The sequence below is a fragment of the Pipistrellus kuhlii genome, unplaced genomic scaffold, assembly GCF_014108245.1.
Source record: "Pipistrellus kuhlii isolate mPipKuh1 unplaced genomic scaffold, mPipKuh1.p scaffold_m20_p_1, whole genome shotgun sequence".
In the NCBI taxonomy this organism is placed as follows: domain Eukaryota; kingdom Metazoa; phylum Chordata; class Mammalia; order Chiroptera; family Vespertilionidae; genus Pipistrellus; species Pipistrellus kuhlii.
The window spans coordinates 176,790,765-176,810,664 of NW_023425404.1; the positions used below are offsets into that span (position 1 = coordinate 176,790,765).

At 37.1% G+C, this 19,900-nt stretch overlaps 1 protein-coding gene across 11 annotated transcripts in view; it reads right to left on the reverse strand.

Moving 5' to 3' along the window:
- Window positions 1–251: 251 nt before the first annotated feature.
- Window positions 252–19,900, reverse strand: part of N4BP2 (NEDD4 binding protein 2) — a 74,273-nt gene continuing 54,624 nt past the window's right edge. For 10 of the 11 annotated variants that reach the window (XM_036418072.2, XM_045573231.1, XM_045573224.1 and 7 more), the window contains 4 exons: window positions 13,805–13,993; window positions 12,276–12,444; window positions 4,110–4,233; window positions 252–2,096 (listed from right to left, as the gene is read on the reverse strand). In XM_036418072.2, coding sequence (XP_036273965.1) covers window positions 2,051–2,096; window positions 4,110–4,233; window positions 12,276–12,444; window positions 13,805–13,993 — 528 coding nt within the window. In that variant the 3' untranslated portion in view covers window positions 252–2,050. Of the gene's footprint in view, window positions 2,097–4,109; window positions 4,234–5,745; window positions 5,819–12,275; window positions 12,445–13,804; window positions 13,994–19,900 lie in introns of those variants that run through there. The other variant, XM_045573212.1, reaches the window with a different exon arrangement.

Genomic DNA, 19,900 nt, shown 5'->3' on the forward strand with positions numbered 1-19,900 from the left:
CACTTTTAATATATTAGTACTTCTGCAAAGAGCCAACCTAATGAATAATGTACTAGCACAAATATACCAACACATAAAAACTTTGAAAATCCCTACACTATCTTTACTTTTGATACATAGGATTTAAAAATGGGCAAAACAAGGAACGATTATAAAAATTTTTTCATAATTATGCGTTGCTTAAACTATGCTAGACAGTGGGGTAGGCAGCAGTATAGCATTAAACAGCTTTACAAAAATACATATGATGCTTAAAATGTGACTATATATTTATGAATGATGATTAAGGAGAAATACCCTAGGTTTAGCAAAATAAAGTACATTAAAGTTGACAACATAAAACAAAACTTCTTTCATTTGGTTTTTGCCACAAAACACCTCACCTCTTGTCCTTTTTGACTGCTCCCACATTAAGGATAATTATAATATTATTAAAATAAGTTTAGCTGAAGTGCTCAAAAGCAATTTTTAAACTGGGTGTGGAAATATAAAAACACAGAATATGCAGCTACACACTTGAATAACTCTAGGTTTTAGTATTGTTAATCACATTTCTTACATCATATTAATTTATACTTAAAAATACTTTATATCATTAACAATTGAAATGAACTGTTTTATTTTTAATGTATATAACTCTTCTAGATATTACTAAAAACATTTGCTAAACTGCTGGCATTTTTTCTTTTTTTAACAAGTTATTACAAACATAGAATATGAATAATACAATTATTAGTTACTAACCATTTCTAAATAATAAACATATTTTTATTTTTGTGGAAATAAATTCAACAACACAGCTCTTCTTTTAAAAGCATGCTTTCATGGTATATAAAAGTGTGTTTTTGAGTTCTATTTTCATTAATATGTGTTATTTTAGGAAACCCTTCTGTAATAGAGGGTTCTTTCAGTAACAGTTCAATCCTCTAATTCCTGATCCAAATGATTTTTTAAGCTTGTCAAAGAGCAACACAATTGTTAAAATTTTATGTTGAAAAGTATTCTCCATATCCAAAGTCAAATTTATTTAAACCACACTCTCATACTGGGAAATTAAACTTTACCACATTAAACTTGTATTGACATACTTTAACACACTAACCGGACTTTTTAGCTGACCAAAACACAGAAACCAGTGAAGGTTTTCTTCCAGGAAGTTGGCTCTTTTTAAAAAGTTAAAAACTTTTAAATTGTAGTGATTCTTTTTATACTTATATCAAAAATGTTTTCTATATTTGTTTTTAAGTTAACTGAATTTTGACCTTACTGCAGCCTAGAAAATACACACCTCAAATATAAAAGACGGCTCTTCAGAACTATCTTAAATACCACTTACACGGTTCTAGAAGCAGTTCTATATGACGGCAACATTTGGTAGATATCTAACCACTTCTCCTCTGAAAATGTCCTGCCTTTGGAAGGTATAAAACCGCAATAAAATCTCAGACCCCAACTTTCCTCCTGGAAATGCCCACACGCAGAAAAAAGAAACAGAAGGTTAAGAGATCAAAACCATATACAAATACAAAGCAGAAGAAAGCACAACAACATGTCTTCCTTCCAATAGGATATAGCAAAATAACAAGTTTTTTTAAATTTTGTTCTGAAATAAAAAAGCATTCAAGTGTTTTTATTAGCTCTCCTTTCTTTCATTACTATTACTGTGTGTTTTTTTAACACTAGGCTTTGAGGCATGAACCAAGTCTCAAAGCACTTAAATGCCTCTCATAGATATTAGACCTTCACTAAACATCAAACAATTAATAGAAAGATAAATTCTCTTTTAGAAAGAATCTGTGCACTTTCAAACTTTAAAACTGGATCTAATAATTTTATCTAAGAAAATTATCTTTAATATTTTAACATATTTGGCATATAATTCAATAAAAAATTAAACTCTTGTATTTTAAAAAACATCATCACATTTTGTTTTATAACTGGACATTATTTCTAATAAAACACATGTTGATAGTAAAATTGACTAAATTACTGCAAATAAAATTAATTTTAACCTACAAACCTTCACACTTCAAAGTCAAGGATGTTTATTTTACTTTAGCATGACCTTCAAGCACCCTGGTTTAATTTCAGAGAACCTGCAAAAATGAGAAGAGTAATTTTAAAGATAAAAATTTCTAACTAGGTAAGAAATGTATATTATAATCAATTCCAAAGGCCTATCCCATGTAATAAAAGCCTAATGTGCTAAGTGTCCAGTCGTCCAGTTGGCCATTCAGCCAATGAAAACATATATGCTAATAATGATGTGCTAAGGCTGCTCAACTGCTTGTTATGATGTACACTGACCACCAGGGGGAAGGCAGTTGACTGGTCGACCAGTCAATCATGCACTGGTGGGGTCCCGTGCCCTGGCCTACACCCTCTTGTAATCCGGGATCTCTCAGGGGACGTCAGAGAGCCAATTTTGACCCAATGGCAGAACCACCAGTCACTATGGTATGCACTGACCACCAGGGAGCAGACACTCAATGCAGGAGCTGCCCCTGGTGGTCATTGCACTTCCACAAGGGTGCACAGCTCAGCCAGAAGCCGGGCTCATGGCTAGCAAGCACAGTGGCAGTGGTGGAGACAGGGAACAGGCCTAAGCCATCAGTGAGACATCCCTCAAAGGCTCCTGGACTGCGAGGGTGCAGACCAGCTAAGGGACACTTCCCTCAACACCCAGTTCATGAATTTTGTGCATTGAGCTTCTAGCATCAAATATATTTACTATCAAAGTATCCTCAATAACCAGGATCAGTATCTATGCTTATGTTCCTTTTAATCTGTTGTCAAAATAAATACAATCCTAAGGCTAGGGTTTACTCCTAACTTAATAGTTATAACAATTTAAGATTTATCAAAACTCTCAAGTCTGAATTTGACTTTCATGAAGAAGAGCATACTATATCAAGTATAAGATAATGTCTACATTTTATTATTTCTATGCTTTGTGTAACAAGAAGAAATCTAATAGGTAAGTTTGATTCATCAGGTCATTAAATGGTTCTAACTCCCTCGGTGTGAAATTTAAAAACAAACAAACAAACAAAAAATCTTGTCTCTAAAATAGTTCATTAATCCCAATGTGATAATGTTCTGGTTTTATAAAAGTAACTATAACGTCATCTTTTTATGCTCAAAACACTACCATTTTCTAAAATGTAACTAAACAACATTTGTTACATGGCATAAAAAATATGCTTTACTAACTGAAATTAGTAGTAGGGAGAGAAGGCTACTTAATGAGATATATCCTCAGGGAATCTATCAACAGATCTTTATTCTTAGACTTTTTTTTATTGTTGCTTTCTGTTGCAGAATGATAATCACTTAATAAAGAAGAACAGTTCATATTTGTCAGCTAAGATCATTAATACCATTTAACTTATAAAGATGTATAAATTCACAATGACTATAGTGTTTCTGCTAATACTTAAACACATCTAAATTATAACCACATTTCAGGAGAAACTTCTAATTCTTTCCAAAATACATCTACTTTCAAAAGGATAATTAAACAGCAATCTTAAACTATTATATGTGTAACCTAATTATCTTGGATAATACATTATCAAAGAAATACAAATATTATTACTTTCTTTTAGATTTTAAATTTATTTTTTTAATATATTTTATTGATTTTTTTTTGATTTTTTTTTTTACGGAGAGGAAGGGAGAGAGATAGAGTTAGAAACATCAATAGAGAGAAACATCAATCAGCTGCCTCCTGCACGCCCCCTACTGGGGATGTGCCAGCAACCAACGTACATGTCCTTGACCGGAACTGAACCTGGGACCTTTCAGCCCGCAGGCCGACGCTCTATCCACTGAGCCAAACCAGTTTCAGCAAGATTTTAAATTTATAACAAAAATAATTTTGTCAGATGACTGATTACTTCAATAACAAATACATTTTTCTTTCTTTTCTGGTTTACTGGACATCATAAATCCAGCAGGGAATTATAATTTAAGCATGACTGTAGCTAAAACCAGATGATCAAATTTAGTTAACTACTTTAACATACCGTTCTGGGCACACTCTTAAGTGTTTACTATTTATAGCTATGGGTAATTGTCAATTACCAGTAACAGCAATTTATACTCACCTGAAGCTATGGCTTGTGAGGTATTTAATGACAGCTGGCTTGATACGAGCTACTCCTCCCTGACTGTGATTGCCTCTCCCCGTAATCACAGACAGATAGGGTTTGCCACCATTCTGCTTAAATTCTGTTACAAAAGGAATTGGAATAGTTCAAATAATTTAAATTACATTCTCAACAGAAAACAAGTGTGAACTATTCAAAACACATGCGAAATTATTTTCATGAGGATTCACAGAGTCATTACTTTAAAAAACCCAGAAATTATATATATTTTTTTGTTTTTGTTTTTTTAATTAAGGTATTACATGTGTACATATCTTAACAATTCCCCCCCACTCCCATACATGCCCTCCCTCCCCAGAGTTTTGCGTCCATTGGTTATGCTTATATGCATGCATACTAGTCTTTTGGTTGATCTCTTATCTCCCCCATATCTCCCTCCCCTCCCCACTGTAATTTGACAGTCTGTTTGTTGCTTTACTGTCTCTGTATCTATCTTTTTGTTCATCAGTTTAGAACTGATATTTTTAAATATAAGTTTTATCTACACCGTTGAAGTATGGAAGCCTTATAAGCCATTCATGTGCCTAAAAACTAAAGTGAAACGTTTTCCCCTGTGGCAAAGGAGATTTCCTTGTGCTATCAAAATATCTCTCTGAAATAACAATAATTACAATATGATACCTAAAAATTATTACACCCCTGGAATCAGACATTGCTTGAAGTGATTTACAATTACTAAGAATCTTCACAACAACCCCATAAGTTACGGTAAATGCTCAGAAGCCAGTCAGCTTTGGCCTAATTAGCTGCTCTGCCATTAGTGACTGAGTGTTATGACCTCAGACAAGTTACTTAGCCTATCTGTGCTTGTTTCCTCATCAGTAAAGAGGGACATAAAGCAAGTACTTTAAAAAGTATCCCCCTCAGAAATGGCTACAACAAACCCACTAAATATATAACATAGACTGCAGTCTGTTAAAAGATAATTATTAACTTCAGAATTTCTTCCAAATAGGTGACTTTTAAATATTGAGTGAACCTGCGATTCTTAGAAGACGCCGCTCCTACTCTGGCAATGATCTTGAGAAAATCAGATATGTAAATCCTGAAAGTCAATAATAGCTACAATAAAATTCTAAAAGCATGTTAATAAGAGTTGACTTACGGTAATGAATTTAATAAATACTTGTTCCTCAGTTATAAATAGCACAAGTTTTTACTTTTAGCATAAAATACATATACATACAATAAAAACATTCCATATTCTGCTTGTCAAGTTGCCCTAAGATTATAAACATAACCAATGGATACAAGACATTGGGGGGGGGGGGGGGGGAGGCATAAACAGGGGGGTAGGGGAGGCTGTGGGGAGATCAAGGGAGGGAAAAAGGAGATATATTACTACTATTTGTAATGCTTTAAACCACATGTGTCAAACACAAGGCCCGCGGGCCAAATCCGTCCCGCCAGGCCTTGCAATGTGGCCCGCACCGCGCTGTCATCACTGCACTCCGCTGCGTTTCCATCACAATGACAGTTTATGACTGTTCAGTAAACCATTCGGCCCGCGATTTAGGCTGGATTTTAGATTTTGGCCCCTTCTCTGATTGAGTTCGACACCCCTACTTTAAACAGTTGCCCTAAGACTCCAGCAGATCCACAGCAGATGGTTTTTCAAGTTCCATGTCTCCAGGGCAATAATTGGCCTGGAATTTTAAGAGGACATGTTTCTCTTGCAGTTTTAATTCCTTCTTTGCTTAAGATCTCCATTTCTACTTTAAGCTATATCTAATACTTCAAGCAATATTTTATTCAAAATTCAACTGAGCTGCGTTCTGGCTATACAAGGGTATTTACTTTGTAAAAAGTTTATGTACCATACAATTATTATTTGTGCATTTTTACTTATGGGTGTGATATTACAAATAAAAGTTTGCTTTTAAGAGAACTTGAGTCTCATCCTGGCTGGTTTTCTCAGTGATTAGAGCTCTGGCCAGCAGACCAAAGGATCATAGGTTCAATTCCTGGTCAAGGACTCACACCTCAATTGCAGGATCAATCCTTGGCCTCCTTCAGGTCACATGAGGGAGGCAACCAATCGACATGTCTCTTTCATCTCTCTCCTCCCCACTCCCTTTTTCCCTTCCACTTTGTCTTAAAATCAATGGAAAAATATCCTTGGGTGAAAGAATTTTAAAAAACAAAACTTGAATCTCTTAACTAATTCACTCTCACCACTCCTTCACTGCTTAACTAAGTATAATTCACCACTCCTTCACTACTTAACTATAATTCACTTTCACCATTCCTTCACTACTTAACTACCGTGTTTCCCCAAAAATAAGAAATCCTCCGAAAATAAGACCTAGCGCATGGAAAGATAAGACATCACCTGAAAATAAGACCTAGCGCATAGAAAGATAAGACATCACCTGAAAATAAGACCTAGCACAACTTTGGGAGAAAAAATTAATATAAGACACTGTCTTATTTTCCTTCACTACTTAACACTTGTTCACTCTCACCATTCTTTCACTGCTTAACTAAGTATAATTTACTTTCACCATTCCTTCACTACTTAACTAGCTGTAACTCACTCATCACTCCTTTACTACTGCTCCTCTCATCAGTTAGGGCGGTCATTTATACCAATCCCCTCTTTCAGTAGTTTACTTACTGCTCTGAAAACACTGTTTATTTGAATCACATGCCTCAAATAAAGTGTTCGAAGATGTTTGTTGAATGAATTAATGTACTGGTATATGTTCACAAATTTCAGGTTATTCCTGATGTTTACCACCTTTTAAAAAACTAACTCATTTTTAAGCATATGCTAAATTACTTATCACTTCAATTGCAAATATTTCAGTATTTTAAAAAAACCTTAAAAAACATAACCAATATGTCACCAATATCTTGCAAAATTAAAAATACTTCCTTAATATCATTATTCTAAAAATATCCTCAGTCACAGAAACTATTTTTACAGGGATTTGTTTGAATCAAGGTTAAAACAAGTCTATACATTGTATTTGGTTGATATATTTTTTAAGGAACTTTTAATCTAAAGATCCTCTCTCTGCCCCCCTTACCCGACTGGCTTGGCTCAATGGTTGAGTGTAAACTTATGAGCCAGAAGGTCATGGTTCACTCCCAGTCAGGGCACATGCCCGGATTGTGTGCAAGCAGCAGCTGATCAATGATGTTCTGGGAATTTCATCATTGATGTTCCTATCTCTCTCCCTCGCCCTTCCTCTCTGAAATTAAAAAAAAAAAAAGGTTCTCCCTCCCATTGTGTTTTTCTTTGAAATTTGCTGGAAAAATTGGATCATTTATCCTAGATTTCCAGTCTGGGTTTTACTGACTGTATCTCCATGGTGCCATTTAACACGTTTCTATGATCCCTATAAATCCCTGTGAAGTAGTTGTGAGATCTAAAGGCTTTGTTTCTGGTTTATTTGGGGACAAAAATACTTCATGGGTGGTGGTGGTGTATATTTCAATCATGAAGACAGAAGGGTCAGATATCTTTTTTTTTTTTACTCTTAATTCTGACAATCATCTTTTATGACAAAGCAATGCAGGGCAGAGCCACAGATTTTCCCGTGGACACGATTCTATTCAACAATATCACCACCTGGTGGTAACTGCAGTAACTACAGGTCACCACAGGTGGCAGCAAAATGGGCCTTGGCTTCCAGAAAGAGTTTGGATCTTGGGTCTGACCAAGTAAGTATCTATCAAGTATTTATATAAGTTATATAACTCCTATTTTTCTTGTAATTTTTGTATTGCTATAAAATTCACATAATATAAAAATTTCAATTTTAAAATGTACAAATCAGTGATTTTAGTATATTCTAATTATGTGCAATATCAACACCATCTAATTCCAGAATATTCCATCTTCTCAAAAAGAAATTGTAGAGCTGTTAGCAGTCATTCCCTATTCCACCCTTTTTCTCCTTTCTAGCAATCACTAATGTACTTTCTGCTTCTGTGGATTTGCCTGTTCTGGGAATTTCATCTAAATGGAAATCATATAAATATGTGACCTTTTATATCTAGCTTTTTTCATTTAGCACAATGTCTATAAGGTTCGTCCATTTTGTAGTATGCATCAGTTCTTGACTCCTTTTTATGGCTGAATAATATTCCTCTGCGTGAATATTGCACATTTGTTTGCCCAATCATTAGTTGATGGACATTTCGGTTGTTTTCACTTTTTGGCTATTAAGAACATTCATGTACAAATTTTTTTTTCTTTTTCTTTTTTTTAACATAATTTATTTTATTTATTTTATTTATTTTTTTTTTACAAAGAGGAAGGGAGAGTGATAGAGAGTTAGAAACATCGATGAGAGAGAGAGACATCGATCAGCTGCCTCCTGCACACTCCCTACTGGGGATGTGCCCACAACTAAGGCACATCCTCTTGACGGGAATCGAACCTGAGACCCCCCAGTCCGCAGGCCAATGCTCTATCCATTGAGCCAAACCGATTTCAGCCCATGTACAAATTTTTGTGTGACTGGATTGTTTTCAATTCTCTAAGAGCAGAACTGCTGGGACATATGGTAATTCTATGTTTAACCTTTGGAAGAATGCCAACCTTTCCATAGTGGTTGCACCATTTAACATTCCCACTAGCAATATATGAGTTTTGCAATTCTCCACGTTCTTACAAACACTTATTATAAACTTTAAAAATCTGTGTCCTCATCTACAAAATGAGGAATACCTACCCTTTATTCAGTCATTTATTCAAAAGTATTTTTGAATATTGAAAAGGCTCTATATACAAATGTTAGGTCAATAATATCACTGTCTCAATTCTAGGCCAGAAAGGCATTTAATAATTTATACAATAAGCTTTTTTACAAATATTGTAATACACAGGAATACTACGAGAGGTTATTAATGGGGAGCCTAACTTTGCCCAAGAAATGAAAGTGTAGATAAACATACAGAAAAGGAGAGGCAGGCAAGGAACAGATTATATAGGGTTTTGGGAAAGTATGTAAAATGAAACATGGCAACCTGTACTTTCTTATCACAATCCTAACTATTTATGTAACTACTAGAGGCCCAATGCACGAAATTCGTGCGGGGGGAGGGAAGGGGGAAAGAATGTCCCTCAGCCCAGCATTCACCCTCTCCAATCTGGGACCCCTTGAGGGATGTCCAACTGCCTGGTTAAATCAGATCCTACCAGGATCGGGCCTAAACGGGCAGTCGGACATCCCTCTCACAATCCAGGACTGCTGGCTCCCAACTGCTCTCCTGCCCGCCTGCCTTCCTGATTGCCCCTAACCGCTTCTGCCTGACAGCCTGATCACTCCCATGCCAGCCTGATTGATGTCTAACTGCTCCCCTGCCAGCCTTTTTGCCCCCAACTTCCCTCCTGTGCCGGCCTGGTCACCCCCAACTACCCTCCCTTGCAGGCCTGGTCCCTTTCAACTGCCCTCCCCTGCAGGCCTAGTGCCTCCCAACTGCCTCCCCTGCTTGCGTGATCACCCACAACTGCCTCCCTTACAAGCCTGGTCCCTCCCAACTGCCCTCTCCTGCTGACCATCTTGTGTCGACATGGGGGAAGGATCTTTGACCACATGGGGGCAGCCATCTTGTGTGTTGGAGTGATGATCAATCTGCATATTACTCTTTTATTAGATAGGATTTGTCCATTATCATCTGCCCTAATAGAAGGCAAAATCTATAGAAACAGTCTTTATCATTTTCACTGCTTTATCCTTGATGCATAGAATATAGATAATAATCAAATTTATTAAATGATTTATTCATCTTCTAGACCAGTGGTGGGCAAATTCATTAGTCAATAGAGCTAAATATCCATAATCCAATGATTGAAATTTTTTAAACTTAAACTTCTTCTAATGCCACTTCTTCAAAATAGACTTGCCCAGGCCATGGTATTTTGTGGAAGAGCCACATTCAAGAGGCCAAAGAGTGGCATGTGGCTCACGAGCCAGTTTGCTGACCACAGCTCTAGACAGAATATCTATATATGTAAAAAGGCAGTGTCAGTAATGACTGAAGACTCAATCAAACACCAGAAGTCAGTTCTACAGCCAGTGCTGGGTTGCCCTGGCAATCCAGCACTGACTGCTGAGAGGGCTGCGGATCAGGCCGAGAGAGAGAGAAGTAGGGTCTGATCCATAGCCTCAGTGGCAGCTGTTCATCAGCCCTTGCCTCTCTCTTTCTCTCCAGGCCTCTTTGGGGGCTGCTGATCAGCCCCGCCTCCCTCATCAGGTCCAGAAACAGGCCCAGAAATGCTGACTGGCATAAAAACCAACCAATCAGAACCAAATGTTGGTGCTGTGGGGAGCCAATGGCTGCCTAGGTGGTGGAGCTTCTGATACTGATTAGCATAGAAATCAACCAATCAGAACCAAATCTGGGTGCTATGGGGAGCCAATGGCTGCCTAGCTGGCGGAACTTCTGATGCTGACTGGCATAGAAACCGACCAATCATAACCAAATTGGCTAGCAGCGGTGGGCAGTTGGGGGGCGAGATCAGGCCTGCAGGGGGGGCAGTTAGGGGATGAGATCAGGCCGGCAGGGGAGAGCATTTAGGGGCTATAAGGCAGGCAGGCAGAGGCAGTTAGGGGTGACTGGGCAGACGGGTGAGCAGTGAGGAGCCAGTGGTCCCAGACTACAAGAAGGTGCAGGCTGGGATGAGGGAAACCCCTCCCCCACCCCCCACAATGCATAAATTTCATGCACCGGGCCTCTAGTAAACACAGAATGGACACAAATTATAAAACACCATAAGCAGCCCTGGCCAGCTTGGCTCATTTCCTGCTCAAGGAAAAACAACATTTTAATGTTTCTCTTTCCCTCCTTCCCTCCCTCTCTCCCTCCTCACCGTAAACAATCACTAATATAACTGATTTAGTTAAGGATTATAAACAGATATTAAAATTAGGCAAAATATTGTAGAACAGTGTACAAAGTCGTAAGTATCAATCTTTTATATCAGTCATTCAGTCATATTTAATCGAGTATTTATTTACCAGTGATATGTGTTGAAATGATATACCTATATAAAGTATAGGGGGTAAAGGTTTCTAAAATATATATAAACCAATTAAGCAGAACAATGAAGCTATAAATGACAAAGCAGGGCTATAGAGCCACAAAGTAAGAGCTAAGACTTCACAATAAAAAGGAAGATAAAGAAAAAGCCAAGTTAAGAATTCAAAAATACTATTCTATTTTTTTAAAATATATTTTATTGATTTTTCACAGAGAGGAAGGGAGAAGGATAGAGAGCCAGAAACATTGATGAGAGAGATACATCAACCAGCTGCCTCCTGCACACCCCCCACCAGGGATGTGCCTGCAACCAATGTACATGCCCTTGATAGGAATTGAACCTGGGACCCTTGAGTCCGCAGACCGATGCTCTATCCACTGAGCCAAACCGGTTTCGGCAAAAATACTATTCTATTAATGAAAGGAGATGGCATCTACTATTGAAGTCCAAGGTAACTAAAACAGATGGAATTTTTTTAAGTGCTACCATCTGATTATGAAAAAGAAACAAGAATCTAAACCAACAACATACTTTAATGTATGTGAACTGTATGATGTTAAGTGGGAACATGAAAAAGATCCTCATCCGAAGCCCTGGGAAGAGGCAGAATTTAGAGAAGAGGCAGGTAGTGACCTGCAGAGACAAAGTGCAAGCAAAAAGGGAAAACCACCACCATCATGCAAACTCTCAGAAATCCTGGCTTTTGTGAGAATTCTGTAAAAATTCTATCACCTCATTTACTTCTGTATTTTATTAAACACCTATTGAACAACTGACATGTAAGAAATACCTATTAGCTTTAATAAATGTCTATTGAACAAAGATGTATAATATTTCTGAAAGGTCCCACTTATAAGTCTCAGGATTCCCAGATTACACTGTGCCCTTCCTTTAACAAACACATCAAAGAAATACAAATATAAGTAAAACAGAGAAGTAAAAAAGAAACTGTTAGTGGCCATGCCCATGACAATTCTTCCCCAAGAAGGTTCTCTTGAAGAAAGAGCCTATAAATGTGGCACATATATCCTCCTGAATTTGTAATTTATACCAATATGAGCAAAGACTTGTTTTGAATTGAAGATTTGTCATTTTCACAGTCCTACCTTCAATCTTCTGCTGTAAAACTGCCATCAGATGTTCTATAGCTTCATCCACATGCAGTCCATGGAGGTCCAAAACATTCTGCGGCAGCAGGGAGGCGTTGACTTTCTCAAAGATCTCTACAGCAGCAAGGTGATTAGCTTCCTTCATCTTCTGCTCATGGAGGCTACCCTTTAATTATAAACACAGGACTAGTCAACACTTGTAATACTTGTTACTTGGTAGGCAATGAGGAAATAAATAGTGGACCATATAAAAGGTAGAACAAAAAAAGAAAACAGCTCACTGAAAATTGTTTTTAATGCAATGAGCTAATATGTAAGAATGCACCAAAATTTAAACACCATCCATCTCAAGAAGGAATCCATTGATTTATCCTTTGATAATCCCAAGTCTCATCCCTTTCATCACCTTGTAATTAACCCTGAAGCCATCTCTCAAGGTTTGCTATTAGGGCTCACAGGATTATACCAGCTTGATGCATTTCTCTGCTCAATCACAAAAAAAGTAAGCCATATGGAACCACAAAAATAAAAGGTAAATCACAGCTGTTTGGCTCAGTGGATAGAGCACTGCCTTATGGACTGAAGGGTCCCCAGGTGAGGTTCTGGCCAAGGGCACATGCCCAGGTTGCAGGTTCGATCCCCAATAGAGGTGTGCAGGAGGCAGCCAATCAATGATTCTCTCTTATCACTGACTAGAGGCTCGGTATACGAAATTCATGCACTCGGGGGCTTAGTGGGGTAGGAGTCGGTCCCTCAGCCCCAGCCTGCGCCCTTTTGCAATCCGAGAGCACTCAGAGGATGTCCAACTGCCACAGAGGTGGGCGAGGCTCCTGCCACCGCCGTTGGGCTTCTGGCTGAGCACACTGACCACCAGAGGGCAGCTTCTAGATTGAGCACTTGCCCCCTGGTGCTCAGTGCATGTCATAGCAGCTGATCATTCCACTGTTCGGTTGATTTGCATATTACCCTTTTATTACATAGGGTGTTTCTATCTCTCCCTCTCCATTCCCCTCTGAAATCAATAATTAAAAAAAAAAAAAAAAGTAAATCAGGCAGATTTTTTGTAATGCTATGCCAAGTGAAATTTTACTTCTCTGAAAGATAGTAATGTAACTTTATTTTTCTGATTATAAAAGTGATACATTATTAAAAATTCAAACATGACTTAAAGCACAAGGCCCCTGTGATCCCTCCTTGAGATGGCCAATGTTAACATTCTGCTGTCATTGCTCCAGAAGATCTGTATCTGTTTAGAAGCAGTACTGAATCGGGGAATTAACCTAAAAGAAAATACTATCAGAATAAACTGCAGTTCGTGTAAGCTGTGAATGCAATAGCAACCACAGAAACTGAGTATTTCAAAGGAAATGAAAAGTCTCAGAACCATACATTTCTTATATATCAAGAAACCTTTATGTCTCTTACATAATCTACATTCCCAGAATAGCTTAATCTCATCACAATACAAGTATTATCTACATCATAAGTGACAAAGAAAAAAAACAAAGACTAGTTTTCCTCTCTACCTGCTGGGCATAAAATGTGGCAACATTTTTCTTCCCTATCCGATAAGCCTCTTTGGCCTTGCGGTAGCATTCCATCCTCTTCTGCTGGTGCAGGAAAGCCTCCGCCCTGTAGTCGTCATACTTAGGGTACTCAAAATCCTGGAAGGTTGATTCACTCAGTGTATCTTCAGTCTCCTTCGATTTCTTTGCCTATAAGATGCGTTATCCAATAAGTACAATACAAAGAAAGTTGAAAATATAGGCTTTACTTTCACAAAAATATATATGAAAACTAGGCTCTACTATTTTTCACCTTTCTTCTCACACAAAGAATTCTCTCCAGTGTCTAGTTAGTCATGTACTTATTGACTAAAGCAAAATTTTTCAAATTTTAATTTGTGAACCCATTCAAAGGGTCCAGTCATTGAAAGTAGGAATGGCAGGTAACTCATACTTTTTGTAGTGGCATATTTCAATTCAACAAAATAATCTTCAAAAAATGAGCATAGGACCTGAAACAACCCTTGTCCATACAAACAGCCAACACTATATGAAAAGATGCTCAACTTCACTAGCTATTAGGAAAATTCAACTCAAAACCACAATGAGATATCACCTGTTAGATGACTATTATCAACAAGATAAGTAACAAGCATTGCAGAGGTTTTGGGGAAAAAGGAATTTACAAGAGAATGAAAATGGGTACAACCACTATGGAAAACACTATGGTGGATCTCCCCCCCCCCCCAAAAAAAAAAAAAATGATTAAGAATATAACCCAGAAATCCCTCTTCTGGGTATCTACCCTCCAAAATTTAAAAATATTTATTCATAAAAACATATGTATTCCCATGTTTACTCAGTATTATTCACAGTAGCCAAGACATGGAAGCAACCAAAGTGTCTGTCCTTTGACAGATGACTAAAGAGGTAGTACATAAAAGATGAAATACTGCCAATTTGGGACAACATGGTTGGATATTCTATATAATAAAAAGGTAATATGAAAATTGACCCTAATGGCAGAATGGCCAGAACTACTGCTGGATCAGTCACTATGAAGCACATTGACCATCTCTTGGTCCCTTTCCCCGACCAGCAGGCTCCGACTGCCTGATGGCTAACTGCGGTGGGGGCAGGGCCAGCAAGTGGGCGGGAACAGCTGACCTCTAAGTCCCTTCCCCTGGCCATCAGGCACTGATCACCTGATGGCGAACAGGGAACCAGGGGTGGGTGGCAGCAGGGGGACAGAGCCGGCTGTGGGCAGCTGGGGAGGATGGCCCTGATCACAGGCCAGGCTAGGGACCATACCTGTGCACAAATTTTGTGCACCGGGCCTCTAGTTGAGAATATCGTGCTAAGCAAGACACATCAGATTTAAAAAAAAAAAAAAATCAAGAACCATGATTTCACTCATATGGGACATAAAACTAAAAGCAACAAATGAACAAACAAAAACTCATATACAGACAATAGGGTGTAACAAATGTTCAGTTTATTTTACTACTCCCCACCCTATACCAGAGGAAAAGGGTTGGGGCGTAGTAAAGGGTAAAAGGGGTCTCAAATATATAATGACAGGAGATTTGACTTTGGCTGATAAACCAACAATGCAATATATAGGTGATGTATTATAGAATTGCAACTTGAAACCTTCCTAATTTTAGTAACCAATTATCACCCCAATAAATTTTTTTAAACTAAAAAAATAATTAAATTATATTCTTTTTAAAAGAGAAGGGCATGTGGGGTGACCATGCCTAGTAGGTAGTAAAAATCATAAGTGGTTTTATAGGAACAATTTTTAAAAATATATTTTATTGATTTTCTACAGAGAGGAAGAGAGAAGGAACATCTATGAGAAAGAAGCATCGATCAGCTGCCTCCTACACAACCCCTACTGGAGATGTGCCCGCAACCAAGGTATATGCCCTTGACCAGAATTGAACTCGAGACCTTTCAGTCCGCAGGCCAACGCTCTATCCACTGAGCCAAACCAGTTTTGGCTTTAGGAGCAATTTTTAATCAGTTGACCCCCAACTAGATGCTATGGTAGTGTTGATTTTCTGAGCTTTTGGAAAATCATCTTTCATGTCATTGCTATCCAGAATAGACCTTATATATTTTTTAAAATATATTTTATTGATTTTTTACAGAGAGAAAGAGAGAGGGATAGAGAGTTAGAAACATCGATGAGAGAGAATCATCGACCAGCTGCCTCTTGCACAACCCCCACCAGGGATGTGCCCACAACCACGGTACATGCCCTTGACCAGAATCGAACCTGGGATCTTTCAGTCCGCAGGCCAACGCTCTATCCACTGAGCCAAACCGGTCTCGGCAGAATAGACCTTATATTTAAAGAAGGAAAAGTAACTCTAAGTTAAAACACAAGGTAATGGAAATAATAATTACGCAAATGTGCCTTAATGCTTGCCACCAAATAGAAAATTCCATTTTTTCTGAAGAAAATTCTTATACAGTACACATCCAGATGTCTCTAAAATACCAAAGTCAATATTTAAAAACAGCACAATATTGTGACTTCTATATCCAATTTGACTTTCATTTATTTACCCACTCCCCAAAATATTAATTGCAAGCAGAAATCTGATGTTCCTTAGCTTAGTATGTAATTGGAGTGAGGTTTGGGGGAGAGGTTTAATCACTATAATTGAGTTGATTTTCTTAAAACCTTAAAAGAATCACAAGTATCGGGTGACATACATTTTATGAACACTAAAAAGCAAAATCCCCCCCCCAAAAAAAATATAAATTTCAATTTTTTTAAAAAACAAATGTTTTTCTGATATAATAATTCAAAAGAAATCAGTTTACTTGTTAAATTTCCAAAAGCTAAAAACTGTCATTAAATTAGAAATACTATGAAGGATTGTAATTATAATGTTCCCTATAAGACGATCTTTAATAAATGCCAATTAAGGGTTTTATGTAATAAAATTTAATATATATTATTATAAAGAATAACTTTTTGCCTGTGAATGGAGTTCAGAAGCCAAGAAAAGTTGAGAAAAAAACCTTTGATAGTTGGTTGTATAATTTTTCACTTATTACATTTTGCTTACTTGGCCCCTAGAATACTAGAGGCTTGAGTTATAGAAAATAAATTTAACCCTTTGCACTCCGAACCATTCTGGACATTGGCTACCAGCTACTCGACGCTACTTTGCAGCGGACACATGCATTGAATTAACTCAATTCCCCGTAATCACTAATAAACTGCAATGTCCCCCCTGAGAGGGGACAGCGGAGTGCAAAGGGTTAAAAAGAGAGAGAAAAATAAAATAAAGGCATCATCATATTTCTAATTCATTACCAGGGTCAAAAATCTATAAATATGCAGTCAATTTATTTTTTTAACAAATTTTCAATTTATTTTACAAAAGAGCACAAGGCTCTCTCTGGCATAGAATATTCATAGGACCAACATCCTAATGTCACTCTTGCCAATACTTAATCACAAGCTGGTTACAGATTAATGTTTAAATATTTTATGAGGGTATGGCTGGCATCTCTGATAAAATCAAAAATTTTGCAGAGAGGAGGATAATAAAAACGCTTTACATGACTTTTCAAAGCCCGGAATGGCAAACACTATGAACACAAATATTTCATAGCATTAGTTGGTGTTCATACTAAAAAATGCAAATCACATTTGCTTCTCTGGGAAGAGACCCTTCATTTCTTATTTTTTTAAAGGAAAAAAACTGCTATAATGAGAGAGGCTTTTTCAAATAGCCTCGCTTTTAAAATAAAACAGATTTATTTTTATACCCATTTGATTTTACTGTGGTTTACTATAACTTCATTAGCAGGAGCCAAGTGAAATTGAAATATATGCTTCCTAGGAATTCACCTAATTAGTGTCACTTATTTATTCTGTTGAAAACATGATATACTATAATACCAAAACCATTTCCTATGGTAACAAGCCCATATATTTTATTAAAGGCTAAAGGGGAAAGCAGTAGAATTAATAAAACACAGCTGTAAATTTTTAGTTTCTTGAAAACAGATAAACCAAAATATTGCTGGCACCATGATACTTCTCTTTAGTATATGTGGTCCCTCAGGGTCCTGGGATATCAAAGACAGTCTATTCTCACAAATGTAAGAAGGTTTTTATTAGTGTTGTGACACTTGACTACATTTTGTGAGAAAGACTAAGAATAATCTCCCAAGTAACTTAAGTTTACATTTTAGCCAACATTTACACATAACACAAAATCTCCTTTTCTGATTCCAACATTTCCCAATCATCTCCAGCTTTGAGCAATACACCTTCCTCCCATCACCATAATGATCCATAGTGCCATAATAGTCCCCAGGGCCTTGCTCTCTTGCCAGGAAAGGTTACCTCTATTCCCAGTTTGGCTAGAAGGCCTTATCGTCATCTTATACACTCTTCCACCTTATAATACGCTGCACCTGTCTATCCATGATGAGCACAGGCACCAGGGGTATCACTTGGTTCTTACCCATGTACAGCATTAACAAGATCACATGGGTATCAAAATTAGCTATTGGATACATCCTATATATCAACTAAGTGATGATGAAATATTAAAAGAAAAAATGGAACACATAAGTTATCCCTGAGTGGTCTTATCAATAAGTCAGAATAGTGGGATACTAAAGGTCTGTAAAAAAAAAAAAACAAACCCTAAATCTAATACGTACAAGATTAATTTACAAAATCAATTCTATTTCCATGCACTTATACAATCCAAAAATAAAATTAAGAAAAAAATCACATTTATAATAGCATCAAAGAGAATAAAATAAAAAAAATTAGAAAAAAACAGCTTTTCATATTTGAAGGTAAAAAAATAAAAAATATTTTAAAATAAATTTAACAAAAGTTATGAAAACTTAATACTCAAAACTACAATATCCTGTTGAATGTATTAAGAAGGCCTAAATAGCCGGGACAGGTTTGGCTCAGTGGATAGAGCGTCAGCCTGCGGACTGAAACATCCTGGGTTCAATTCCGGGCAAGGGCATGTACCTTGGTTGCAGGCACATCCCCAGTAGGGAGTGTGCAAGAGGCAGCTGATCGATGATTCTCTCTCATTGATGTTTCTAACTCTCTATCCCTCTCTCTTCCTCTCTGTGAAAAATCAATAAAAAAAATATATTAAAAAAAAAGGCCTAAATAAATGGAAAGATATTTCATGTTCAAAGATTGGAACACAATATTGTTAGGATCGCAATACACCTCAAACTGATCTACAGACTCAACACAATTCCCATAAAAATTCCAGCTACCTTCTTTGTAGAAACTGGCAAGCTGATCCTAAAATTCACATGGAAATGCAATAGACCAGAACAGCAAAAACAATGTTGAAAAAAGAATATAGTTGGAAACTTAACTTCCTAATTTTCAATATCAAGGCAATATGTCACTGACACAATGATATTCAGATCAACGGAATCAAATTGAGGGTCTAGCAAAAAACAAACAAGAGTGGTGAGAAGCCGAAACCGGTTTGGCTCAATGGATAGAGCGTCAGCTTAGGGACTGAAAGGTCCCGGGTTCGATTCCGGTCAAAGGCAAGTACCTTGGTTGCGGGCATATCCCCAGTAGGGGGTGGGCAGGAGGCAGCTGATCGATGACTCTCTCTCGTCGATGTTTCTAACTCTCTATCTCTCCCTTCCTCTCTGTACAAAATCAATAAAATATAAATTAAAAGAAAAAAAAGTGATGAGAAAATTCATTGGGAAAAAACAATCTTTGCAACAAGTGATGCTATGACAAATGGATATGAACATGCAAAAAATGAAAATGGACCCCTACTTCACCCACGTACAAAATTTAACTCAAAATAGAGCAAAGACCTAAAAGTAATGCAAACTAAAACTATAAGACTCTTAAAAAAACATAGGTGTAAATCTTCATAACACCAAAAGTACAAGCAACAAAAGAAAAGAGATTATGAATCATCAAAATTTAAAGAACACCATCAAAAAAGTGAAGACAACCCTCAGAATGGGAGAAAATTCTGCAAATTACTTGGCTGATAAGGAACTGGAATCTAATATGAAGAACTCCTCAAAAATTTTTTTCTAATTGCCGAAACTGGTTGGGCTCAGTGG